The sequence below is a fragment of the Gavia stellata genome, chromosome 1 (genome assembly GCF_030936135.1).
Source record: "Gavia stellata isolate bGavSte3 chromosome 1, bGavSte3.hap2, whole genome shotgun sequence".
Classification (NCBI taxonomy): domain Eukaryota; kingdom Metazoa; phylum Chordata; class Aves; order Gaviiformes; family Gaviidae; genus Gavia; species Gavia stellata.
In genome coordinates, this window is record NC_082594.1 from 132,526,518 (window position 1) to 132,554,432 (window position 27,915).

The following is a 27,915-nucleotide window of genomic DNA, read 5'->3' on the forward strand; positions in this document are numbered from 1 at the left end:
TGGTGTGGCATTTTATTAAAAGTCCAGGAATGAGTTAAAAAGTGATGAGAACATTCATATCAGAAAGATCCACCGAGGACATGTAAACAGTAAGATACAGATACAACTTCTGGCTCAGTAAGTCTCTACGCTTTAGATAGCCAAAAATGGGAGCATATACCAGGGAAATACCACCGTATGCTTGCCTCCTTCCTTAAACCTCCACATCTGTCTTCCCCTCCCCTCATCCTTCCCCTTCCCTTCTCATCCCCTTTCTATAAAAATTTAGATCATGCCTGGAGGATTACTTAGATTCTGTGGGCAGTGGCCGTGCTTTGAAGGTCAGACTGTAACCTGGCACCAACCACGCCACTGTTGCTGCGGCCACTGGTACTCTGTTGGGCTTGCCACGAGGGCTTACAGCATTAGGCTTAGCTTTCCGCGTGCGCCGGTACATCTCCTGCCCAAGTAGACCTCTGTCTCCCAGCAGACGCAGTCTCCTTCTGCTTTTGAAAAGGCAAGGGGTTCCGTCTGGTTTTGGAGGCCTCATTTGTAGCAGCAAAAATGGCTTTGGACCACAGTCTCTCAAGTGGTGTCCTCCTGTAGGCCTCCAGCAGTCCATCCAAAACTGACCTGAGACGGCAGAAAAAAGGGAGAGTTAGAGGCTGTACGCTGAGTTGGACAAACTTCTGTCTAGGTCCTTTGTGTGCTGGAATAGCTCAGGAAACAAACCCGCGAAGCACTCCTTTTGTACACAGAGTAACTTATTTGAAATGTCCACTATTTGTAAAATAAATGTTAAAAATGCTGTAGTATTTAAATGCACTTGTGGTCAGTTAGCTACGTGTATAGTGAAACAGAGTGCGTATGAACTTTAAGATTTATTTCATTCTGTAATTTAATATTGTCAGAGAAGGGTTTCAGAAGCAGCATCTGCTCCTGAGATTGCCTAAGAGTTTACACTGCGAGATTCTGTTTTCAGTTGCTTGAAATGTTGCTGTATTTGACCTCTTTAGATTAAATGCTAGATAGCCACTTCGGGTCAGAACACAGTAGCTGGTTTTGAGACTCAGGTCGTGATGAGTACCGTTATTTTTCAGTATTATTATGTTTTTAATAATCAGGGCAGTGCTATGCTTGGGAAGAGGGGATGTAACCAAAAATCTTTCTTTACTGTCCTGAAGATATACCGTGGTTTCCTGACATTACATAGGCATTAGCATGAAACTTAGAGTTCACATGAGCTCAGTGTGGCAATAAGGGAATGTAGCTGCTAAACCTTCCGCAAATTAATTTTTATTGACTGCGTTCGAGTGGTTTGTGCAGCTTTCCCACAGGCTGCAGCTGCGCAAGACCCCAGATAGTTCTTCAAGAGCTCTTGCAGGACTTTTCCTTCCAGCACCATTTCTTCGGCACTGAGGAACCGAAGCAGGAATCTTGTGCCCTGCCTTGCCAGTGCCTCTTCTCCCAGGCCGAATATCCTGACTCAAACGGCCACGGGAGAGGAGCAGGCTGCTAGGGGCAAGGTGACTACCTGGAGAGCGGGTGGGACTGCAGTTTAGGGTTGAACGCTGACGACGAGGAGGAAGACACTGGAAAAGCAAGTCGGAATAAAATTAAATCTGATTGAAGTCTGCAGCTGGGAATCACTGGGCCAAGGGACGAGCACAGAGCCGGTGGGGAGAGAAACGCCGCTAGCAAGAGGTGGAGTACGGAGGGAGAAGAGTGGCTGCTTGGAAAAACAGGCAGGGGAAGGCATGAAAATAAGTTTTCATTAGCAGCGTGGGTAGGTGGCCTTGGAGCTGGTGGGGAAATGGAAGTCTGGAGTGGGTGAATGAGTTGGAGGATGCTGGGACTTGGTGGGCACTGAGATGGGGAGGGAATGGCGTGCTTGAAAACCATTCCCCTTTTCGGTGTGGAAATTGCTGCGCAAACAAATGTGATGTCGGAGCCTGTTTCTGAGACATCACTGGCTCTGTTCCCCGCCACCCCTCCAGGAAATTCGGGAGCTGCACTTCATGTCTGCTCTCCGCGGTGGGTGAGCTCGGACACCAGGCGACTGGCACACGCCGGGCGCTCAGGGAGCACAGCATGAGGCATGGCATCCTGGGGACATCCATTTTGTTGCCGGGAGGGCCAGCCGGGCTTGCCCCCCAGGGCCGGGCCTGCCGCCTCTCGGTGCCGCCGGGACCGGCTGCAGCGGGCGGCCCCGGGCGGCGGGTCGGGCCTTCGCCGTTAGCTTCAGGCTGGGGGTAGAGCAGGCCGGAGACCCTCGCCCGTGCCCGCGGCGGTGGTCACGCGTGGCGTGGCAGCCCTGCCCTGGCTGGCAGGAGCGGCGGGCGCGCCTGAGAGAGCTGGAGCGTCTTGTCACTCCCGCCGGCCTGAGGTAGCCGTCTCCTGGAAGTTACTGGTCCCGCTGCAGAAATACCGCGTTTCCTCTCACAGCAGCTGCTCCGCTACCGCAGTTTACAGCCTTGTGGTTTAAAGCCAGCCAAAGCGTTTAGGGACCTTTTACTCTAAGAGACCAAACTGTTCCTCCTCATCCACTGGCTCCCCACTGGTGAAGCCATGCGTGCGGTGAGGGTGGAAATCCCCAGGAAAGTTGTGGCGGAACCCACGCCGGTTATCCCACGGTGGGATGTCTCCAGTCGGAGCCCCTCACCCAGAGGGAAAAGGCCTTGGGCGTGAACAAGGCTGTAGGGCTTCTGTTTTGTGGGAAGGGTGGTGCACCCCCGGCACAGGCATCGTCTCTGCTTAACAGCCACGGGCGCTTGGAGCTACATCCAGGGGTGTGGAGGAAGGGAATCCAGAAGGGAAGAGGCATCTCGCTGTGGTACAGTGCACGGAGCAGAATGGTCCCAAGTCCCAGGTTTTACCGGGAGGCTGTGGGAGCTTTGCATTCAGACTCGGTGCTGGAAGGAGTAGAAGAGGTGGACAGATGCCGGTGAAAATCCCCCTGGTACAGTATGCAGAGGCAGGAATCAGTGGGTTATACCGAGCAGTTCTGAGCCAGCGCACAGGCAGGTTTTACCGGGGCTTACCCAAGGCTCTGAATTTAACCAGTGACCACAGAATCACAGACTCACAGAATCATTAAGGTTGGAAAAGACCTGTAAGATCATCGAGTCCAACCATCAACCCAACACCACCATGCCCATTAAACCATGGCCCACAGTGCCACGTCCACACGTTCCTTGAGCACCTCCAGTGATGGTGACTCCACCACCTCCCTGGGCAGCCTCTGCCAGTGCTTCACCACTCTCTCAGTAAAGACATTTTTCCTAATATCCAGCCTAAACCTCCCCTGGCACAACTTGAGGCCATTTGCTCTTGTCCTGGGTCGCAAGAGCTAGACGGCGAAGCACGGCGTGCAAGAAACCCACTGAATCCTCTTATTGGCAGAACAGGAAACAGGCAAATTGCTGCCGAGGTCTTGGTGGATCAAGGATATTTTACTTGCCACTTACATATCCTTGATTCCCTGCTGATGGATTTCACCTAGTTAATTTTATGTTTTCTCTTTTCATATTTATTCCCTTTGTTTTATGCGCTGACTCAGTGCTTCCAGATGGGGAAGTGTGGCTTTTCTTAACAACTTGGGGAAAAGCTTTTTTTTTTCCCAGCTTCCTGGGGGGAGACAAGCCAGTCAAGCCTGTTGTAGATGGTAATTTTATGAAAACCGGAACACTACTGCTCTTCATAACATCTGGCAGAAAGGTTACAGCTACGCAGCTCTGAGTCATCTTAAGAAAAGGTTGAGAAAAGTAGTATGTGGTCATGTAATTTAGGAATTTAAGAGAATGCGTGTGCCTCTGAGCAGAATTATATTGCATTGGCAACCTTAATGTTACCATTTATTAACCTTAATGTCATGAATTTGCCTCTTTTAAATTATTACTTTAATATTATTTCTGACATAGTTTCAGTGAATTGTAGAATATATGACCTAGCTGTTTCATCTTACGTATTGTAAAAACAATAGATCTAGGCAAATGCAATCAAATGCTCTATGTGTATTCAATGTAAATATATACATCTATATCCCTGGTCTTCTGCATAAATAGTTAGCATTATGCAGATGTGTGCCCATATAAAATGCAGCAACCTTTTTATTTAACTAACTTCAGCAATCTTTTTTTAATTAATAGGTATATGTCTTCTAAAGAATTATTAATATTCACACGCATATTAATTTACCACTGCTACAGACAAGGTGAGTCAGTTTTCTATGAAAATATACAATTCCCTTGCGATGAAATGACATGCATAATATATCAGCCCATACTCATTTTACTTCTGCCGTGCCCATTTTAAAATATGGTTGTAACTTGAAGGGTCACTGGCAGGGTCTTCACTTTGCCCAGTTCAGAGGAGAAAACATCTCTCCATGATTTGTTGTGTATCTTTCATCACTGTTTTCCTGGTTCTCAGAATTCCAGTTAGAAACATCACGCTGTGCTCCCAAGAGACATCAGAAGTGAGATGACACGCTGTTTTCTTTCTCTATCCATTCTCAGTTTGACAAAGAAAACAGACTAGGCATGTTCTTCAAGGAAAGCCTTTATCCTGACTACAATGAAGTCAGTTATGATTCATCTGTAGGTGTTTCTCTCCCTTGACAATATAAAGGAGTCTTTCAGCTGGGCTTTGCTAACACACTTTGCCTATGGCCTGTTGAAACTTGAATGATTTTTTTCCTGGCTAAAACAAGCTCTGCAGTGTGCTGTGCTGATTCTTAAGGGTAGAGGTTGTAATGGAGTTTTACATTTTTGTTTATAGTCCGCACCCAGTGTAGCTGGTTTGTGACAAGGAGGAGTTTTCTTGAGTATTAGCGATGGGTCTTCTAGCTTGTACGGTGGTATTTTGGTCTTGGCTTGTGGGCGCTGGCTGGATTAAAGGGCCCACCTGGTATGCGTCTTGAAACTCCTTTCCATAAGGGTCTTAGATCTAACTTGGTCCAGGGCTAAGTCTGATGAACGGTTGCTCTTACATGAAGTTCACTTGATAAATGGTTGTAAAGAGATAGTTATGAGTTCTTAGTCAAGTTCTTACTTACAAGAGTGTTCCCGTAACAAAACCCAGCAAAACAATGCACTCTTACTCCTGCTGGCAGCCTCAGAGAGGCACGGCATTGAATAGGCCACTATCTTTTCCTTTTTTTTTCCCCTGAAAAAGAGTCTTGGAAGCATCCAGTGGCCACCAGGTTGCAGTAACAGAGTGGACTCCGGCAGAGTCGTCTCTGGGCAGGATGATCCAACAGTTTTTTCCATGCAAAAGCATTGGACCAGTTCTCACGTGGACTCTCCCTTTTCTACACCCTTTGGATTTTGTTCCTAACTTTTCAAAGGGAGGGGGGAGAGGGGAGGCAGCCGAAAACTCTGTTCCCCTCCCTTTTCCCCAAAGTCATCTGATTTCCCGAAAATGCCTAATACAGACCAGATCTGTGAGCTCCCCCACGCAGCCTGAGCCAAGAGGATTGTGCAACTTGTTCTGGAAATTCCCCTTCCTGCCGAGGGCTGGCAAGCCGAGCATCTCACCCAGCGAGGAGGCTGGGAAGCCGTGTCCCACGGGTAGAGGGTGTTGCCATATTGCGAGTTAGAGGTCTATTCTCCAGCCCCCAGCTCCCCCTGCCCCCCCCCCCCCCCCCGCCCCGTACTTTTGGAAGAGCGTGTGAACAGGAAGAAAAAAGAAAAATAGAAAGAGAGAAAAGAGAAGGGAAGAGAGAAGAAAACCAGACACGAACTAGGGAGAGAAGGTAAATATCACAAGCATTAGAAATGGGAAAGGAAAATACTCCTGAGTGTCACTGTCTGACAGCTAGAAGAGTCAGGACAAGTTGGTCCCCAACCCCGGGGTCTTAGCATAGTTTTTGGGGTACTGGGAAGAATGGATTGGGTACCCTGGGGGGGAGGTGCTTTCTATCTTAATTTGCTGTGCACCAGCATGGTGTTTGGAGACACTGATGGTCATAAGGGGAGAACGTGAGTACCGGTGAGCACCAAGATAGAGATCTTCTCTCTGTTTTGTCAGTACAGAGCCTAGCATTCCTTCTTGATGCTTAGCATTGCTGTATGCAGGAAGAAACAGAGATATAAACTCGCTTTTGAGGCAAAACATTGATGTATTCTCCACAAGCTGGGGCTTTAGGGTCTTTGACCTGCCTAGCAGACACGCAGAAGCACAGGCAACATTAATCAATCACACTGTTTTTTTGTCCCAGACCATAACTCCAAAGTCCAATTCCTGAAAGTTTTCAGAAAGGAAGATCTGCTTTTTCCACATGTGGTGAGTTATTGAATCTCCAAGGGGAACTCAGGTTTATTAGCAATTTCATTTTATAAAATAGGTGTTTTTTCTGTAGTGCTGTACTGATTCGCAAATCTGAATGTATCTATAGCCCAAGTAGCCTCCAGAACAAGGCAGTGAAGTAAGGAATAGCACTTAAGACCCTTGTGTTCAACTCCTGCAGCATTACCAGCTCTCATAGAGCTGGAGAGGAGCACAAAGCATGCCTGAGGTTGTACTCCTTCTGTGCGAAAGGCTACAGGAGAAAGACAAGCCCCACACAGCCACAGCATTGGTCATTAAAACTCCAAAGCCAGGAGCTATGCTGCATGCTATGTACAGCCAAAGACGAGCTTTTTCACTAGGGACTGTGTGTGTATGCGGACAGAGACGACTACTGCAATGTCATCTTCCTTCCTCTTTTCTCAGGTACCTTATCTTCTTCTGTCTCCCTGTCCGGGCTGATGCAGCCTCCATGTATGGTGAGATCTTGTCACCCAATTATCCTCAGGTGTATCCCAATGATGTGCAGGAATCTTGGGAAATCGAGGTCCCTTCGGGATATGGCATTCACCTTTATTTCACACATATGGATCTTGAACCATCGCAGAACTGCGAATATGACTTTGTGAAGGTACTGTCCCCATCCTCAGGAGAGAAAAAGACAAGAAGGCGGGCTAGAGCACAGAACAGCAAAGCTGTGTGCAAAGCTGAGGGCTGGAAGAGGAGATAGACACATCCTCTTCTGAGCTCCAGGAAGCCCAAACGACTGAGTGTAGCTGCACAAGAAGTCACTAAATTGATTTGAGCTTGCCTCATAACCACATGAGCATTGTCTGCCAACTGAGTGTCCCATCTGTGCAATAGCTATGTGTGAAAAGGGGCAGTAAGATCAGAAAGAAAGAGAACTTGGAGAAGGACCAAGGTGGGACAGTAGGATGGATGTGCTCTGCTGGGAGCTGTAATAACGTGACCTTTTGCAACAAAGCGATGAACCTGCTAGACCGCTCTGCAGACCGTCAGTGATTGGTTTTGCCATTTTGAACAACGGTGTTGATTTTTTGTACTGGTGGGCCTGAGGAAAGGATGTTAACAGAAAACTTTTTGGATTAATTTGTATCTGAGAAATTAAGACAGGTGTTTCACAGCTGGGAGGTCAGTAGGAGAGAACACTCCTCAAGCGTCTTACAAATGTCATGAAACTGGTTGTCTAGGGGCTTCGTTCAGCTGTACCTTGGCCGGCTGTCTTCCGCCCTTGGCGGTGGATGACACACCAGCCTTGGTCCCTCCTGCTAGCTGTGTGACATAGCTGTGTCCTGGGAGATCTACCTGAATGTTGTGAGAGAGGCATGCAATTTAGGAGCCTTTGGTTAGCCACCTATAAGCTGAAAGACTCAAGTGTTGGTAATTACACATATTCCAGTAACGAGATGAGACCTCTCTGCATTCTTTTGCAGATCCTGTCTGGTGGCCATGTTGAAGGCGTGCTTTGTGGGCGGAAGAAACCTCGTGCCCCTGGCTCCTCGATTGTGGAGGAATTTCATGTCCCTTATAACACCCTCACTATGAACTTCCAATCAGACTTTTCCAATGAGGAGCGTTTCACTGGTTTTGCAGCCTACTATGTTGCAGTGGGTAAGGTTAAAACAGCCTCCACTGAATCTCTGTAGTATCCAGGCTAGGAAGGGAGGAAAGCTGACAGAAGGGGATTTCTTACAGGAATGTCTTATTTAAAAGATCCCAGCAGACAGGACTGCTTTCCAATATGGCCAGTATAAATGCTGTCTTAGAGATACCTTTTCCTTTTTGTCCACCAGTGTTTGCTTCACTTTCTTATCTTCCTCCTGCCCTTAGGGCCCTCTGCTACTCTTGGCTGATTCATCTTTTCACACTTGCAGACTTGGATGAGTGCATGGATTTTGTGGAGGAACCTTGCAGTCATTACTGTAATAATTATATTGGCGGTTACTTCTGTACCTGTCCACCAGAGTATTTCCTTTATGAGGATAACAAAACATGTGGAGGTAAGAGATCTACATGAGTTGTGGTCAAGTGAGATATTTTACATGGAATACCTTCTCTATCAACCTTCTCAACCAGCTGTGACAGGTATATTTTTGAGAAAAGAACATCCCGGTGCAAATCTGAACTGGCAGTAGACCATGATTTTGGTTATTTCTATTAACACATTCTTAACATACTTCTTTTTTGTGTCAAGAGAATCAAGAAACTACTAAATGACATTCTTTAAAGACTGTGATGGACACCCTCCTTAGCATACTGCTATCTGTGAATCTTTTAATCTCTGACAAAACAGGGCAGTTCAATAAAATGGACAAAAATGGGCAAGGGGCTGCTTGGCTTGAATAAAAAAATTGCAAAGTCACACATGGTGCATGTTGAAAGAGGTATAATATAAGAATCTGAGCATGAGGGAAGGGGGTCTAAGTCACAAGTGGAAGGTAAAAACAAAGGCCACTAGAAGTTAAAGTCCCTGGCTAATTGGGTAGAGAGTGGCCCTGGTTTCAGTTTATTGGAAAGATGCAGTGTTGTGACATGGTTAGTGCAGGTGACTGGAGAGACTGGAAACGTAGTGGAAGAGGGAAAGCTTGTCAGCTTCACACATGGACCAATTCCTTTCTGCATCCTAGCTGTGTTCCTTCCTTAATCCTAGTGAACTGCAGTGGAAATGTCTTCACTGAGCCATCAGGGGAGATTGCCAGCCCCAACTATCCCAACCAGTACCCAGAGAACTCGCGGTGTGACTACCGAGTGGCTCTGAGGCCAGGCTACTTTGTGGCGTTGACCATACGCAGCGGGGACTTCGACGTGGAACCAGCCGACTCAAAAGGGAATTGCCACGACAGCTTAACAGTAGGTGTGGGGCTTAGGGAGGGAGTCAGGATGCTCTGGATCTCCCCTCAATCTCATATTCAGAAGACCCTCCAACTGCTTAACTTTGTTTTCAACTATGTTGCCTTTTGAAGTTCTTGGGAATACGTTTGAATGTGCATATATTGAATATATATTTGAATATCTCTTTGAATACATTTGGTATTTCTCATTTCTTCTTGTTTGTTATTTTCCCAGCTTGTCTCTGGAAAGCAGCATTTTGGTCCCTATTGTGGCAGCAAATTCCCAGGTCCTCCTGAAATCAAAACTAGGAACAACGTTCTTGACATAATCTTCCAGACCAACCACGCAGTACAGCACAAAGGCTGGAAAATACGCTACTATGGGGATCGTGAGTAAACACTTGGGAAAGCGTTCCCTCTGCTGCTGAGTTAGGGATAGAGTTTGTCCCAGGTCAGATTCGTGGTACAACAGCATGTTCACATGTTCACAGCTGCTGGTATTGAGTAGACAGAGGATGCCCGTTTACTAGGGAAAATAATCACTGGGGAGAAAGAAGTTGGGAGCTGGAAGGAGAGTAAATCTTGAACCAGTTAATCACCAATTTCCACTTATCTCTTCAAAGCTGTCACCTGTCCCCCGAGTGTCATCCCCAACGCTATTCTTGACCCAAAGAAGGACAGGTATATCTTCAAGGACAATGTGAAGGTGACCTGTGTGGAAGGCTACGAAATTGTGAGGGTAAGTTACATAAAAAAGCATATATCCTCTCTGGCCCTCTCAGCAGCATCCTGATACCATTTTCCATCAGGTGTCCTGAGCACTTTTGGGGACTCAAAGTTTTCACCACAGCTGTAGTAAGTGGAAACTTCTTCCAGCCACTGCAGCATGTTGAGGACCCTCCACTGGAGTGCCTGTGTCAGATACATTTCATGGCCAGTGACTAACATGGGCCATGTGTTCTTTTCCCTAGCAACGAGACAGCATCGTGACTTTTCACTCCAGCTGTCAGGACAACGGTGAATGGAGCAACTCCCATTTCAGCTGTGTTCGTAAGTGACCCATCTCTCTGTTGCGGGAAGCAGACTGGAATGGAGCCTCCAGACTGTAGATCCACTGTATCTCCAGATTAGGAGAACTCTGAAGGACTGGGATGTGAGCATGCTGAAGGGACAGAGGAAGTGAGCGCTGATGACTGTACAGGGACCAGAGGAGCTGAGTGGTTCCCCATCATACAGAATAATCACATTGTTGGGTGAGGATACCCCTTTGATTTTATTTTCTTCTCTACAGCTGTGAACTGTGGCGATCCCACTCCTATTGACAATGCCCGAGCCGTATACGTCTCCGAACTTCGTGAGCCTCTGTACAAAGCTGCTTTCCGGTATCAATGTGATGCACCTTACTATACCCTAAAAACCACAGGGGATGGTAAGCATTGCCTCTCCTACACAAATATATTTCTTTGATTGAAGGCCTAAGAAATGGTACTGCCATCGTCATGGGGCTGGGATTATATCCCAAGAGGTCAAGACTGGGAAAAAGTTCTTATTGGTGTGGGATTGCAGGCAGTAGTTTTGCATTGCCTTTGTGTTTAATCCACTCTAATAATGTCTGTACTTGGGCTGTTGACCTTAAATGCATTAGCAAGTCCTCTCTCCATTTGCCTGGTGTGTGAACCATGGAGATTTTTGTCACATCTAGCACACATTTCTGGTGGAGAGGTAAAGGACTCAAGAAAGCTATTAGATGAGGTCCCTCCAAAATAGGAGCAGAAGCACCCTGGTGGGGTTGTGTGCTTCTAGGGAGATCTCGGCAACGTTCACCAAGCTGTGCTTGCTTTGGAAATGAGAAGGTTAATACATCATCTCATACAGTAATGCTACTTACCCTCTCTTCATCTTGATTGTATCCTTATGGCACTCTTTTTTCTTGTGTTTTCCAAGCTGTGTATCGGTGCTCAGCCAGTGGAGAATGGGTCAATGAAGAGATGGGAACAAAGCTACCAAAATGCGTCCCAGGTACTACCAAAAACTGTGTATATGTACATGTGGCATATGAAGACCACCGCTTCTTTAATTTCTCTGTTTTTGAACTGTTAAGCCTGAAAGTACAGTTGATCCTTTCTAGGTTGTTTGAATCACATTGGACAGGGTATTTCTGAAAGCAGTGGGCCCCAAAGAAAGGTGAGATGAGGCAGCAGAAAGAAAATGGAAACAAAAGTGCACAATGTAATAAGACATCTGGTATTACAGGACCTCTTCAAGTATCAGTGTGCATTCCTGCACCAGTTTCCCCACCTTCAAGTGTGCACATTCTCAAGTTGTTCAGTGCTTTAGATCTGCCTTGCAGGTTGCAAAAAGACTGACAGGTCAAAAGAGATGTCCGACAACGCTGGACCTTTCTGTCTTCGGTCCCCGCCAAGCTACACTGAGAGCTGTAGCTTCTCTTCAAACCTCTCCTGGGGATAGTGTCCAGCTGTCCACCGGGCACTACAGATGCAGCACTATAGGGAAAGGGCTTTCACTTAGTCATAGCCTAAACCCTTAAGGTTTAATGTGTCCTTCAGTATTCAGCTACACTTGCTGCGTCTGAAAGCTCAAGCAATATCCCTGTCAAGGACCTTCTCATCCTCTCTTTGTGTACTTGGGAGACACTGAAGAGGGAAGTGGACGGGTACTACTGCTCCTGGCTGCACGTAGTTACAGCTGGGTCTTAACTTCCAGCTGATAGAGAGAATTTTAAACCCTATGTGTTCTGCACGCTGTTCAGCTTACCCTCTTAGAGGAGGCAGCATGCCTAGGGCTGGTTGTACATGCCTGTTGACTACTCCAAACCCCCAAATCCTCATTGGCAAAGTACAGGATCCAGCTGAAGATGCTTCAATCCTCTTAAGGGCCAGCTCAGCCAGTGACTTGGACTATACAAGTGCACAGTGCAAAAGGCAAACTGTAAGATAAAGCTCAGGGAATTTACTACCCAAGAGGAGGTTACAAAGAATATGAAGCCAGACTCTTCTCAGCGAGACACAGCAAGAAAAGACAATGACAGGCAATGGGCACAAGTTGCAACAAAAGAAATTCTGACTGTACTTAAGGAAAAATGCTGCCCCAGAGCACTGGAACTGTGGTCTAGAGAGGCTGGCTAATCACCACCCTTGGAGATAATCAGAAGTCACCTGTCAAAGCCCCTGAGCAACCTGGCTTTGCAGTTAGGAGGGCAGGGGGAAAGGCAGTTGGGGACAAACAGGTTGAACTAGAGACATCAAGAGGTACCTTCCAGTGTAAATCTTTCTATGATTACATGAAATTCTTTAACAAACTCTGCTTCATTTAAATTGGAAGCTACCTACTAGCTATAGTTCCTTAATCTCTAACAATATGACTGAGTTTAATGTAAACAAGGCAATGTGATAAGAAATCGATTTCCTAGCTATGTCAGAATGACCAGCCTTATTTATGCCCTTAGTGCTCACATTCTGCAAAACCTTATAGAACATTTTGCTCAAAGAGCACAGAGCATCTCTGCACCCATAAGACCCACAGATAAGATCTCTATTAACCCACTGCTTAAGATTTTACACGCTAAAAGAATGGAGAGAAAAAATGGTAAAACATCAGTGACAAACCTGAACACTTAACCTGAAACTATTTGGAGTTCACCAAAAAAAAAAAAAAAAAAAAAAAAATTAAAGAGCAGTGTTATATTTCTAAGAACTTAAGCAAATATTTTTTCAAAGACAATCCCTTCACCTACAGGACATAATTCAGCAAAGGAAAAATGCTAACTAGAATGCAATTGACTTGTGAGCTTTGACATACCCAACACTGGTGGGGTGACAATTGTTTTTCAGAACAAGAATTTGAGAATGAGTATTTTCAGCCCAAACTGAATGTTGATAGTGGTTTTGCTTGAATTTTCTTGAATTCCTCTAAATACTAGTTGCAAACTCTATGACATAGAAAATAAACATCAGTTACTCAGAATCAAACATGATTTAGAGGACACAGGAAGGAGGGGACTATGGGCTCTTTAGCAGTACCAGAGAACCCTCTATTTGTAACTGCTGATTCTCCCATCTGGTTCCTCTTTTTTTCTTTTCTTTCCAGTCTGCGGGGTCCCTAGTAATCCCATCCGAGAGAAAGCAAAGATTTTTGGCGGCACCCTTGCTGAAAAGGGCAACTTTCCCTGGCAGGTGTATTTCGAATACCCAAGAGGAAGTGGAGTACTCATCTCTGAAAGATGGGTAATGACTGCAGCTCATGTGCTGGAGGGATATGACAAGCCTAACATGTATGCTGGGGTAATCAATGTTGGTAGAGAATCTCTGTACCGGGAGGCCAAGCAGCTGATCCCAGAGGCTTCGTTCATCCATCCTGATTGGAAGAAGCAGCCCATAGAAACCAGGACTGATTTTGATAATGATATTGCATTGCTGAAGCTGAGGGATCCTGTGAAGATGGGCCCAAACATCTCAACCCTCTGCCTTCCTGGTAAATCACCTGAGTATGAGCTGCAAGAAGGGACTCTGGGCTACATTGCTGGCTGGGGCCAGAGAGAGAGAGGAAGACTGCCTATTTACCTTTGGAAGGCCCAGATTCCTGTGGTGAACATGGATAAGTGCCGATCTGTGAAACCAGAGGGCTCTGCTGATTCCAGTGCTTACCGATTCACTGACAATATGATCTGCGCCGGTGGTGACAAGGACAGCTGTAAGGGGGATAGTGGTGGAGCCTACGCTATCCAGGATCCTCTTGATGACAGACGGTACTATGTGGCTGGGCTGATCTCCTGGGGACCAAGATGTGGTACCTTTGGTCTTTACACCAAGGTAGTGCGTTATTTGGACTGGATTACAGAGACCATGAGCAAGCATGAGGATGCAGAAACTTGGGAGGATTAGCTCTTTCTCCTTTCGGCACAGTCACCCGTTGTAAATGTGATGGTTGCATGTTCAGGCTGGCTGTGATCCTGTTCACTCTATATATGTAGCGGGCCTACTCATTGCGTCTGTGCTGAGCGGAGAGTCAGGAATATGTATCCGTTTCTCCCACCGTCATCGCATCTGGGAAGGGAAATTCTCTTTCTTCCACTCATAGTAGTGTAAGAGGAAGATGCTATTCTGGATAAAGAGGATCCTTCTGCTCCCTCTCATTTTTTTCTATCCCATTTTTTTCCCACTTGGAGAAGACCTAGCCAGGGAAGACCTGACAAGGAGATTTAAATGAAGACAAGAGAGAATAATTGTTGGTTCCCAGGATAGGTTCAGAGCCTGGTTTCTGATTTATATATTTCCTGTATTGTTCAGAATATCTAACGGCATTAAAGAATGTCCAAATTGCCTTTTGTGCAATGTGCTATTGTCTCTGTATTGCCTTTCTTCTTCTCAGTCTAGACCTAGTTCTCCTTGACACTCCCTAAAATCAAGTGTGTGGTCACATTTTGAGCCACTACGCTGCCAGTTTATGTCAAGCTGTAACTTGTGCTACCTCACCTGTCTACCTAAGAGTCTTTATAAAGTTCTTCTGAGATGGTTGCATCTCATTGACCAACCATTACCAGCAATGAGGACTTGAGACTTTTGAATCAAGCTGGGCAGAAGAGGCATCTTCAAAATTCTTTCATTCACCTGTCCTCAGGGCTTTATTTTTCAAACTTTGTCGTGTTACATAAGAAATAAAGGTTGCTTGATTTAGGGAAGGTAGTGTTGTGGGAGAAGATTACCTGATGCATGTTAGGGGTGTCTTCTGCTCCAGAAAGTCCTATATCACTCAGGTATACTTCCACTAAGATGGTCAGGGAACTGGTGCAGACGGCGTATGATGAAAGATGGAGGAAGCTGGGTTTGTTCACAGAATCACAGAATCACTAAGGTTGGAAAAGACCTGTAAGATCATCAAGTCCAACCTAAAAAAAAAAAAAACAACAAAAAAACCCAAAACAAAACAAAAAAAACACAAACAAAACAAAAAAACCCACAAAAAACAAACCACAACACACCAAAAACCAACCCACCCAACACCACACAGCACCATGCTTTCAGCTTGAAAAGGAGGAAGCTAAGAGGGGGGTGGAACTGCTGTATTCAGATACCTAAAGGAGAGCTAGAGAGTACGCAGAGCAAGACTCTTCAGAAGGGTGAACAGTGACAGGACAAGAGACAATAGTCATGAATTGCAATAAGGGAATTTCCAATTGGGCTTCTTCCCAGGGTGTGGGTCAGCACTGGAACAAGTGCCATAAAAGACTGGGGAATCTCTGCCCCTGGACATCTTCATAACTTGCCCAGGCACAGCCCTGAAGCTCTGAAGTTAGTCCTGCTGTCAGCAGTGGATTGGACTAGGGACCTCCTCTTCCAGCCTAAGTTTTTCTGAGAGTCTAGGAAATGGTGAGGAGGATGTGTGCAGCGCTTGGGAGATTTCATACAGACTCCTGCACTCAGCTCAAGCAGCTTCAATTTTTGTGTAACAAGCAAAAGGATCTTATACTACATTCCTGAGGAACTGTGACCTGCAGGATGTTGAATGCTTTTTGCTTTTATATCTGTATGTGCCAACTTTAATCTAGTATGAAGTTTTATAGTCATTCCTTCTTGTTGCTAAGTAGGTGGCCTCATCTCAGCTTCCATCTTTTGGAGCGCAAAAGGGAAGTGTCCATCCCTGGTAACTAGTCCAGGCTGCAATCTCAGCCCATGTTCCTCTTGTGCAAAGAGGTGACTATATACTGGCAAAGAAACAATAAGAATGCAGTGGTGCCATTGTAACAATATTTCATAACTTCACAGTATGTATTAGAATTTCATAAATCATACAGACATGCCCAAACATCTGGGGTAATCATGAGCAAAAGCCACTGGAAATCTTACAGACTGCTACGTCTGGCTATTAGGAAGCTTCTGCTTTAGTATGCGATAGATACTTCAGCAGTAGAAATAGCTCAACAAAGTACAATTTGGGGAAAATTAATCCATTTTAAGTTCTGAAAAAGTGACCTTCAAACTAAGGTAAGACCTTAGCTTCCTTAGCTTCTATGACCACAAAGCCACTCAGGCAAGCAGCGTCGCATGATTACTCACTAGCTCACTGATTAACTCCAATCTTTCTGGAGAAGGACAGGAACACAAACTGCTGAAATCAATTCAGGACAACAGAGGAGAAGAGAAACAGAAATGTGACTGAATGGTCCAGGAGTAGGACACAGGAAAGATACTTATTTAGCTGGAATTGCTATTCCTAGGAGGGTCACAGATTCCTATAGGGATTTTGGGCAAATCATCCCTTCTCCATGCCTCAGCTTCCCGAAGTTTCCTAGTCTCCAGGAAAGCAGGAGATTCTTTAAGATGGCTTGTCAGTAATTTTTCCCTATTTTTCCAAGGATTGAAGAGTTGGGTATTTGGTTGTTCTTGTCACCAGTGCTCACTGAGCATCCCAGAAATTCCCTGTTCTTCACCTGGAATACCTCCCAGTTGCATATGTCTCATTCTCCCTTCCCTCCCCCAGAGCAGGGTGTATCCATTGCTCCTCTACAACTGGACACCTTATTTTTCCATGCTCTTGTTGCCTCTCATGCTCCCCTCTTGCCCATACAAATGGGAAAAATCAGCAGAATTCTGACTCCTGGAGATTGTGGATGAACTTATATCAGATGTGCTCTTTCCCTGGGTATATTATCTCACAAGCAAATGAGAGATACTGACACCTGAGAAGATCTGGAGCTGGATCTCACAGAAAGTGCGAGAAGGCAACTATGACCTTATTTCCAGAGTTCCCCTGTCAAGCTCTTGCAGACTTCAGTTCTCTCAGTGACGCACAAGAAAAAGGTAGGTTGTTCTGCAGTAGCAAAACCAGTCAAGAGACAACTCCAGCGAATACCCACAACACAAGAGGGCTCATCTTCTCTCTGAGTCAGCATCATTTTGGAGCTGCTGCCCTGCATTCAGAGCTTCATTTCATAGAGCATAAAAAAATCTATCCTCAAATTCTGATCAGTAAAGGTTCCCGGGCTCTTTTCTCCATAAGACTGGTTGTTGTCTTCCCTGTCTTTTGAATGTGGCATCACACAGACAACTTATTTTTGCCTCCCTTGAAGCCACCTGGAGTTTCAGACTGGGTAATCTAATGGTAGTTTTGTGACAGGCGAGGAACTGCCACATGCCGTTGCAGAACTGGAAACACTTCAGTGGTAGGTAAAGCAATCCCTACATAAAGTTTGTAAGTTGCTTTCAGTGATGGGGAATATTTAGCAGTTGTTAAAAACAAAGACAGAAAAACATAACACACCTGGTTTCTCCAGCTATTATTTTAATATTCATAGAATCTCACTGATGCCAACGGGCATATGCACAGTGTACTCAGCACAAAGTACCACATCCTTCAGGAAAGTCTGCTGCCCTGCAACCTTCCCACACAAAAGAGTACAAAAGTGGACTGCAGTAGTCTGATGATATCGCCAGCACTTCAAACAATAACATGTCTGCTGTCATGAGATTTCCTGATACCATTAAGGCTTCACCCAGTAATAAGATTTGGAAGAACTAGAACGTCCACAAAGGCATCCCACAAGCTGCCAATGGTACAGCAGCTTGGGTAAGTTTTGATGGTACCACCAAGAAGTCATCAAACAGTATGGTGGCTTTCAGAAGTGCTCATGATGAAGGTTACATGGTCTGCGTGTTTGAAAAGCCTTTGGGACATCATCAAAAGCTTTAGATATGATTTGCTGTGTCTGGAAATGTATATGCTATTGGTGATTCTCCAGCTAGTAGGACAGCAACACTTAGAGCCTATCCTCCCTTACTATCCCTTTGATCCAGTCCAAATAGCTGAGGATCTTGGTGTAGAAGCCATAACCTTCAGCACAGCCGATACCCCAAGAAACAATACCGGTGGCCACCCAGCGACCACTTTTTGTGTCCAACACTGTGAAGACACTCCCACTATCCCCCTGGCAGGTATCCTGTTTGACCGTGAGGAAGCCAGCGCAGAACATGTTCTCAGAGAAAACCATAGGCATATCTCTCCTCTTACTGTCCAGCCAACTCTGACACTTCTCTCGAGCAACTGCTGGTAGGCTCACATACTTCAGATGATTTGAAATAAAGTTTTTTTCCACACCAAAGCCACTCACGTAGCCCATGTGCCCATCCATGTAGAACGTGGTGTTGGTAGTATCTGGGAGGCAGATGGGCAGTACAGTGGGGCCCAGGGTCACTGGGTGTTTCAGCTCCAGCAGGGCTATGTCCCCATTGAAGTTGTGCTCATCTTTAGGGTTGTAATCTGGGTGGATGAAGATCCTACGTACCGGGTGGTTACCCATCTTGTGGAGCTCTTCTACCTTGGTGTGGCCGAGGAAAATGTTAGCCTCCTCTGCTATCTGGTCCAGGCTTACATTGTTCCCCCCTGCCCCTTTGGGGAAGATGGTGTGGGCAGCGGTCAGGATCCAGCGATCGCCCAGCAGCGCACCACCCCCTCGTCCATGGATGCCAGTCAGAGCCTGCCAAGGGAAACTGCCTCTCCTTGCTGACTTCCCGCCCAAGATCCGCTGGACTTCAGTAACGGGATTGACCGGCTTCCCACACACTGTGAAGAAATGCAAGGAGATCATGACACCCGCTGTTGCCCTGGCTCTCTCCTTCCTGCATCATCACTGTTCGATTTCACCTTATTTTCGCCTTCCTGGAAAGATTTCCCTGTCCTCCCTCACTGATACCATTATCCTCACTCCCCTCCCTGCATGTTGTCCCGGCTTTGTACTGACTGTAAGCACGAATCGGTAAACACCAGGCAAAGTCAGAGTTTTTTACTGACCTGGCAAGCAGGCAGGAATCCTCGCCTGGCCATCTCCATCTACCCAGGTTCCCTCAGGAGAGCAGGTGAATCTGTCTGTAGGATGAGAGGGAAGTGAATGAGACCCAGGCCTGCAGGCACGGGGTGGGAATAGAATAGAATAGGATAGGATAGGATAGAATATAGAATAGAATAGAATAGAATAGAATAGAATAGAATAGAATAGAATAGAATAGAATAGAATAGAATATTTTCAAGGGGTTCCTCTCTCCAAGGTGTCCCACATCCTGCACTCAGCCCTTCCATCTCAAAGTCACCCTTTCCCAGGAAAAGCCATCTGTGGTATAGTCTGGAATGTCTCCATCTGGGATAGCATGTACATCTCGAAGCACCTCAGTTCCAGGGAACCAGTAAAGCTCAGGCACTGCTTCTGAGAGCCTGAAAAGCCATCTTCACTCAGTCCACATGCTTACAGAGCACTGTTTGACCTTATTTAGCTCAAAGATGGGAGAGAAAAAGTAAAGACATGGATTTTAGGTTCAAATTTCTGGTCTCTGTAGTTTGCAGAGAGTAGGACAAGGTGGTTTGTTCCAGAAACAGGAACAAGATGAGTCAGTTACTGTACATGCTCAGTATCTATTTCTGAGGCTATATTGCAGGCTGCCTCTCAACACAAACTCTACTACCTCCCAACATTCTTGCTTTTCTTAGAAAGTTTGTGCTGGTGACTAAAAATAATTTATACACAATTTATCTTACACTGTAGTAAATGCTTCCAAGAAAGTGTTTGCTGTTCTCTTTCAAAATTGACTACATCACAATGACTCCCCATCAGAATTTGGCTGGTGCTGCTACTTAACTTGCTCCTGATTTTTTCCTGATGAGATTGAGCTCTGACTCTTTATGAAGGAGTTGAACCCAGATGCAAGAATAATCAAATTCAACATTAGTACCAACTTAATGAACTCCTTAGCTGCCTGCTCCTGGCCCCAGCGCTAGCAAGTCACCTCTCTCAGGCATGCTGCACAACTGTGCATCCATGCTGGCAACCATATCCAGGAACTAATTCAGCTTAAAAATCTACTTTTTTTTTTTTGTGGAGGCTAAATGAGCAGCCAAGGCAAGAAAATCATGAACTCCTTATACTGTTCTCCTAACCAAAGCTCCTGTGTCATCAAATCATGTCTCAGGTGCAAAAAGGCATGTGAACAGTTTTGAACAGTGCCTTAATTTTTCTGACCTGCTGCATAAAAACAGATTTTTCTCTATGTATGTTATTGAGCTCTTAGATGTCTCTGCTGCTGAACAATATTCCAAAGAGGTCAACAGCGTTACAGTGGAGTGGAGACCGAGTTTATTTGCATCTGTAGCAACTTGGACTGGTGTGGTGAGGTTTCTGAATTTTGGTGATTCCCAGACACCATGCCTCACATTTTGGTGAAAGAATGAAATCCACTAGAGAAGAATAAATCATGACTACAGATGAGAGAGTAAGACCTCCTGCAAAAGTTAAGGAGAGCCTGGAGGAGGGATGCGATGGACTCTGGGAATGAAGCCGGGTGGGAATAAACTGAGACAACAAGCTTCAGGAGCTATGCTGCAGAGCTGAGGAAAGATTGGAGAGCCTTCCCAGGAGGAAAGCATGAGCCCTAAGCCTGGGGAGCAGAGACAGTTCGAACTGGAAATCTGAGAGGGCTTCTCACGCACAGATTTCGATGTCTGCGTGGGATTAGGACTCACCACCGCCTGTTCCAGTGACAATGTGATAATATGGCTCATTGCATCGGTATGTGATCACTGACTGGTAGTTGTTGTTTGCAGGTTTGTTAACATAGCTGAATGCCCCATTGGTCAGGTCTGTAGGGCTGCCACAGTTCACAACTACAAAAAAGAAAAAAAAAGAGACGAATCAAAGGCAGCCTTACTGCCTGCAGATTTAGGCTCGACTTGGATTGTGGCCATGATGCGAAGGACCAGTTAGTACAGTGGGCAGAGAGAGGTTGTTCCAAAATGGGTCCCAGACTGGGATCTTTTGCTTTTAGAAGTTACAACATTATAGCAAATTTTTTGTGATCTTTTATGCATTTTTGTAAGGGAGGAAAAACATTTACGTTTTTGCAAGTGGAAAAATGTAATGAAAGTCAACAGCGGACCTCCACAGGTCCTTCCAACAGGCATATCCATGAGTCTATGGCCACAGACAAATTGAGTCACAGAGGCTGAACTCCCCATGTTCTTTCAGGGGGGAAGCCATGGCAGGGGGCATAATCCCCGCTCTCAGATCACTCACTTTCACAGCGAGGCATGGATTGATGCCATGTCCCATCAGCCTGGCAGACAGCTGTGAAGGACAGCAGCTTTCGGTTGCCCTGCATGGGAGAGAAAAACATCTCTGTTGGTTGTACAGAGCCTTACATTCCCTTCCCCACAGTAAAATATTATTCTATCTGCCCGTCTTTTCACTGCTGTCCAATAGTTGCCCCTCTGCAGTCTGTTCCAGTTGCTGTCCTCTCCCTTTGCTGCCTTCCCTCTATCCTGAGTTTGCCACGGGCTACAAATTCTTCATAGCAGGCCAAGATATCAGCAGCCAGCAATCATAAAGCTGTGACAAGTCTGGGGCACTACCCAGTCCTGGCAATAGGACAGCAAGGGAGGCAGGTAACATCTTCTGCTTTGGGTCTGATTTCGTGTCCTTCCAAAGAGATATTTTTGTTTACCCATGTTTCCTGGGATCTTTGCCTCTCATCTTCTACCAGGGCTTCGTGAAACAGTAGCTGCATAAGGAAGGGAGCTGGGAAAGGAGAAACCACTGGAAGAAAGCCGATAGAAGCAAGGAAGAAACAGAAATTGCGAGAGGTTGCCATGAGTGAAATCTCCAAAGAAAGTTTTACTGAAAGGTGAAAGACTTACGCAAACTGAAGAGAAGCCAGAGAATATGGCTGAAGGGAGTGGAGAAGGGATCTCACCTCCATCAGGTTATACCCAGTCTTGCAGCTGACAACGAAATAGTCCTGAAATTGATACACAGGCTGCAGGTCTCTGATGATGGTAAACTGATCCCGCGGGACCGGCTGTGGGCACCGTATTTCTGTTAGAGAATGGGACAAAGTAAGTTGGTGTTAACAAATGGTGTAGATAGGCTGTAGTAGCCTCTGGGGAAGAAATGTCTTACTCTGCGAGGTGTAGTGGATCTTCCAGCCACGGCTGAACCCTGACTCATCGGTGAGGAAGAGTATGTCCACCTCATTGCTGTTGGTTTCAATGCTGCCAGGTGACTCCTTGCCGCAGAATTCACCAATCTCTCTCCCCCGGGCTTGGATCTGATGAGGAAAACATGTTTCACACACATGCCTCTCTGCCCCCGTACCCCTATTTCAATCCGGGCCAAGTCTGCCACAGTGCCTATGATGATGAACAGGGCTGGCCGTCTGACCCATCTCTGCTGATGTCGGCACTGGCAGATCAGAACAAAGGGCTGACCTACCGCAAGCTCTGCTTCTCCCTTATCACAGGAATCAGAGCTATCAACTGCTTCAAATGCCGAGATTAAATCAAAGGGAGCTAAAACCAGAGGAAGGGCCATTTTTTCAGCTCCACTCACAGGGGCCTGTGACCCAGAGCCTCTGACCTCAGGACAACGGTAATTAAGCGCACTGAGGGAGGGACGAGGGAAGGGCTCAGTCCTTCATGCTGGGGCATTCTCCTTGTACTGATCCCATATTTCTCATCCGAATAGTGGCATCCCCACAATTCCTCCCCAGGTCTGGCAGCAGGGTTGGAAGTAGAGTTTGCTAATCTCCAGTACCTTGAGCTGGTCATAAGGACAGTGAACTTGCTGATGTTCATCAATCTCAAAGGGTTCCAAGAACTTGAGGATGATAGACAGGCCCTTTTGCAGACGGATGCTGTAGTTACACCGGAGGTCTTCAGGATAGGGCTGGGGGTACTCAGGGCTGCTCAAGTACCCAGATGCCTCTGTGAACAACTCACTGCTGCACTCCACTGGGGTAGAGGAAGAAATTAGAGGTCACATTGTGGAGCTGTGTCTTCTGCAGCCCTGTCAACTGCTCCCTAAGTCACTTCTCCCACCCTTCCTGGCTGAAGGGCTCCTTCCCTGGAACCCTCTGACCTTTCAAAATTTCAATTTACCTTTGCAGGAGCGGCGGTCAGTCTGAAGCTGGTAGCCCGTCCGGCAAGAACAGAAGTAGCCACCCACATAGTTGTGGCAGAAGTGCTGGCACTGAGGCCTTTCATCTTCCTCAGCGGCATTGTTAGGGTCACATTCATCAAGATCTGAAGACATAGGAGATGCAGGGACAAGGGGAGCAAAGCGTTAAACCTCTCTGCTGTACACTGAAAGTACACAGAGATCCATGTCCTTGCTTACAGCTTCTCTTTATTTGCCGGACAAGGAGGAAAATTGGTTGGAGCCACACATGCTTCTTTCCGCATGCTGAGGGTATTGCCTACTCACCCACAGCTTGGTAATGGGCCAGGAAGCCCCTGTAGGGAATCACTGTGCCGTTGTCTTCATTGGAGAAATCCGAGTGAAACGTCAGGTGCATCCTGTTCCCCTTAGACACAAACTCCTTTCTTCCTGGGTGATTGCCTGTCGTCGACCCAAGCTGGCCACAGTATCGGCCCAAGTTCTTCTTGTCTGCTTTGATCTGTCAAGGTTAAGGGGGAATCATTGCAGCCTCGTAAGATTCAGTCTGCCCCATGCACCACCCTGACCCAGCCATGAGTTGCCACCACCTGCTCCACCCATTTCTATCTTTAACTCCTTCCCTTTCCTTTGTGGGAAGCATGAGAGGAAGCCTGGTGAATGAAGAGCCATTGCATGTGGTGGCCACTAGATTCCCATCTCCAGCCCCTCCTTGGCCCAGGTATCTATGCACGTACCTTAACATAATCATAGAAGCAGGACTCAGATGGCTCCAGGTCAAAATATCTGAAGGTCAGCTTTACTGCATAGCCTTTTGGGACATGGATATCCCAGCTGCTGATGTTATCGTTGGGATATGGCTTGGGATAACCGGGGGATCTGATCTCCCCAAAAAGCTTTCTGGGGACTGGACTGGAACTGGTCACTCCAAAAAAGAGGAAGGCCCACAGGAGAAAAGGAACGTGCCTGTGAACATGGCAAGTAAACTATGACATTGCGCAAAATTAGCTCATCCAGAATCAGGGAAGATTTTGCAAGTGGCTTGTGCACTGTCTAATGGAATCCAAACACGGGAGGCCTAGTTGCAGGTCCAGCTTCTGGCTTGGATCACTCAGGAACAAGGAGGACAGCTGAAATGAAGACACCAGCACCACCCAGGTTCCAGCAAGGCGTTGTGACCCAGCCAAAGAGATTCATCAACCCAGAAAGCAGTTTGAAGGAGCACGGCTGAACCCCCTGAGCTTGTTCCCAGCAGTCATGGGGCTGGCTCCCTTAGAACCAGGGGAAGTTGGGTTCCCTTTGGCTCTGGGCCAGCGGGTCATTTCTGGTTATCGCTAGTTTAGGATCTTTGCCCAGTTCATTTGGTGAGGCTCTGAGGATCTCAAGCTCCGTTTGCTGAGGAGCAATCCCGCAGTGCCTCCCGGGCAGCCCTCTACCCGGCCGTGCCTCGAGCCCTCTCTCCTCCAAAAGTTGGCACTCTTTTTTATTTCTCATTCTGCAGATCTCCCCTCCTGCCCTCTGGGGCTCGGGACAATCAGTGTTCCTCCAAAAGAAGCCCACTGCCCAGATCTCACGAAAACGTCAGCCGGGAAGACCCTTCTTCTTCCTCCACCCTACCTCCCAGCGAAGCTTTAGCGGCGGGACAGCGAGCATGAGCTTCGCCCCTCGGACCTCTTCTCCCTCCTGGAAGGGTCTCGCCCTCCCCTTCCCTCCCGGCAGAGATGCGCTGCCCCCCCCAGCCGCCCCCACTCACCCCTCCATGCGCTCGCCCGCCGCCCCGGCAGCGCTGCCCGTCCTCCCCGCTGCCCCGGCCGGAGCTCCGCAGCGGCGGCCAGCGGGAAGCCCGGGGGCCGGCCGGGTAGGTGGGGAGAGGCGGGGGGAGGGACGAGCGGGGCCGGCGGCAGCCCGCGGGCTGCTGCCCTCTGCCGCCGAGCTGCTGGGGAGCGGCTGCCCCCCCGCCGGGCGGACAGGGGCTGCGGGGAGCGCTTTTGGGGGGCTGTCGCATCTGTCTCTTCTGGGCGAGCAGGCAGGAAAACGATGGCCGGAGACCCTCGCTAGGCTTTGAGCTGCGGCCCAGCGGCTGCTCGGAGTTTGCTCCCCCCCTAAAGATGTCCTGGGACGTCCCCCGCGCTCCGTCTGGGCAGTTTTCTGGCGTAGGAAGGCGCCCAGAAATTTTCGTCTTAACAAGTTAATCCAAACTTAAAAAATAAATCAAACCCTCAAAAAAGTCAAGTTTTCTCTGTTCCGGCTTGCTGAAGAGCACTTCAGAGGGTTTTTTTGGGTTGAGGACTGGGAGCTTCTTCAGGGAAAGCAAGAAACCGCAGACATTCGAGTGAAATAGATATTACGAAAAATGAACTCGCCTATAGAATTAAAAGCATTCTGAGGACGAGTCCCTTTTCAAGGACCCTTCTTGCTCTTTGCTCTGCAAGCATTTTTAGGAGAAACAAGATAGATAGATAAGGCCTTCAGTATTTAATGGGGAAATGAGAAAAGGCAGCAACTGACAAACACATTTCAGGCTTTTATCAACATAGTGCCCGAGACATATATTGTGTGCCACCAACTTCGTGAAGTTTGACATTTCTTGGCTTTCAGACTTTGGTGTATGAGGTAAAACACCGTTTTAGTGTTTTCCCTTAGAATTATGGGTGGCTTCGGAGAAATTAGCAAGTTTCTTGCATTGAAATCATAGGAAATAATTCACAGTTACAGAAACACGTTGAATGAAGATGAAAATAGTGTTAAAAAGAATGAAGAAAGCATCTTTGGGATATATATGGAAGCATACTAGAGAACCTGCTCATCAAACGTCTTTGAATTATTGTCTGAGAAAGATCACATAAACATGTAATTAGTGCCTCTGTAATAACACCATATGGCCCCACACATCAGAATTAAGATTAAGCGGGGGACATTACCCCAGTACTTCCTGATGTCCAAGTATCTCCTCTGCACGATGAACATACTCGGGCAGGCTCACTGCTGTGCCGTGCCGCGCCAGAGCAGGTTCTGCTGGCTTACTGTCCCACCAGGAGGGAAGCTTTTACTCAGAAACCGCATCTGGAAAGTAGCTGGCAGGCACTGGAAGCTACTCTCTGAGAGATCTGTTATGAACAGGTCACCGATAGGAAGAGTGTTCCCTGGCAAAGCACGGATAGACAGAGGTGATTGAGGACCATTTGTAAGGCGGCTGACCATGTCAGTGTGTTCTGGGCAACGAATCCTCTACCCAGGGGTCCCTACTGGGAGTTCCCCGTCGCACTTTCAAGACAAATGCCCACCTGTGTGTCCCATGGACCCACCTGATTTGGACAATACAGCTCTGCCCTCAGTCCTGCTTCAGTGCTCCCACTGGTGGCTTTCCCCTTCAGATGCTCCGTGCAATCCTCTTTGTGTTAGGCCGGAGCCGGGAAATATGCGGTACCATTTTTTTCCTCAGGAGGATGCCTGTGCCCTTCTTTGCTTAAGGGCAGAGTATGTGTAGGACCCCAGAACACATGGAGGACCCTAGAATGCCAAAACCAGCACCTGTTTGCTGCCTGCTTGACCCAGCTGGGTTACAAGAGGACTGGGCAATAAATGCAGACAATGTCAGAGCAAAGTAAAGAAATTGTACATCTTCAGCATGGTCAAAGATGCCAACCTCCTCTCATGGAGAGAGACTCCTACTTTGAATGCAGTGTGTTCCAGGAGGTCCTTGGAAATAAACCTGCTCTACAGCCTCGGAAGCCGTGAGATCATCCGCCGATGTGCAGACCCTCTCATTCACTGAGGAGTTGGATACTTTATCCTCAAAGCTGAAGAAAGGAGGACAGAGAAATACCTCCGCTGGGCGTCCTACAGCTACTCCACCCACCCTACAGCACACCAGGGCCACAGACCCAGGCTCACCTGTAAACACGGAGCTGCTTTCCCTGGGCACTCTACGCTCAGCCCCTTGGTTTGACTACCCATCGCAGCCTTTCGGGGCCACCCTGCCGCTGGCCATAGGGCTTGGGCTTCACACAGCCAGGCCAGTGCTATCCAATGGCTTACCGCTTTTTCAGATAAATCATGCCACCTCTGCAGCTCTGGCTGATGTGGAGAAGATGACCTACACCAAAAGAAGGGTCAGGACTCTAAGAGTGGGTCTTCCCCTGGTATGAGACGGTGAGCAACATCATCATCTTGGTAAGTCTGTTTCTGTGTCTTCTAAATCAAGGAGCAAAGCCAAGTGTAATACCCCAGAAGGGATGCAGTTCTGCAGCACTAGCCACTCAGCAAGGGGCAAGAACAAAGACGGCGCGTCCTCCCAATGTCACACCTTTTCCCCTGCCCTACGCTAGCATCCTCACCTCCCACAGGCCTGTGTCTCAGTGAGGCAGTACTGCTGTGCAAAGCCATCATCTGACTCAGGCACCACACCTATAGTATGATCAGGAAAAAAACCCCAGTGAATTATTAGTGCTGGTAGTTACTAACTGGAGCCCTAGAATAGGCTGGAATACTATCCCTTATGATTACTATGACTGCAGACCACATCAAGTGGGTACGATTCCTATCTACGGTTCTGGCACGAGCGGGTGCTTCCTGAAGATGAGAGGCTGTCATGGATATATGATGGGTGGCAACCAGTCAGAAGCAACCCACTCAGAGTATCACCTCAGAGGCTTAGGTGACAATTATGTGGATGGTTGGCATGCCAGCAGAAGAGTCTGGCTAACCACCTGAAGGCAATAGCTGTCTACCATCAAACCAGAATGTAGGCTCAGAAAATGAGAGTTTGTACCAGCTTTTGGTGCAGGGCCTGAAATCAGTTGATTAGTTCTTGGTCACACAGTCTGGAAGATACCAGTCTGGACACAG

At 47.2% G+C, this 27,915-nt stretch overlaps 2 protein-coding genes across 2 annotated transcripts; one reads left to right on the plus strand and one right to left on the minus strand.

Annotated features, from left to right (window-relative positions):
• The first annotated feature begins 4,520 nt into the window (after nucleotides 1-4,520).
• Nucleotides 4,521-14,372, plus strand: C1S (complement C1s). Its single transcript, XM_009812097.2, is given in 12 exon segments — nucleotides 4,521-4,577; nucleotides 6,200-6,264; nucleotides 6,694-6,898; nucleotides 7,722-7,899; nucleotides 8,163-8,288; nucleotides 8,939-9,138; nucleotides 9,355-9,508; nucleotides 9,743-9,858; nucleotides 10,091-10,169; nucleotides 10,411-10,548; nucleotides 11,064-11,138; nucleotides 13,227-14,372. Coding segments are annotated over 12 exon segments (2,187 nt in total). The 3' UTR covers nucleotides 14,021-14,372.
• Nucleotides 14,373-17,411: 3,039 nt separating this feature from the next.
• C1R (complement C1r) lies at nucleotides 17,412-24,062 on the minus strand. The gene is given in 10 exon segments (XM_009812098.2): nucleotides 17,412-18,695; nucleotides 18,924-18,998; nucleotides 20,643-20,783; nucleotides 21,193-21,271; nucleotides 21,869-21,990; nucleotides 22,075-22,222; nucleotides 22,708-22,904; nucleotides 23,052-23,195; nucleotides 23,377-23,569; nucleotides 23,805-24,062. Coding segments are annotated over 10 exon segments (2,160 nt in total). The 3' UTR covers nucleotides 17,412-17,892.
• Between the last annotated feature and the right edge of the window lie 3,853 nt (nucleotides 24,063-27,915).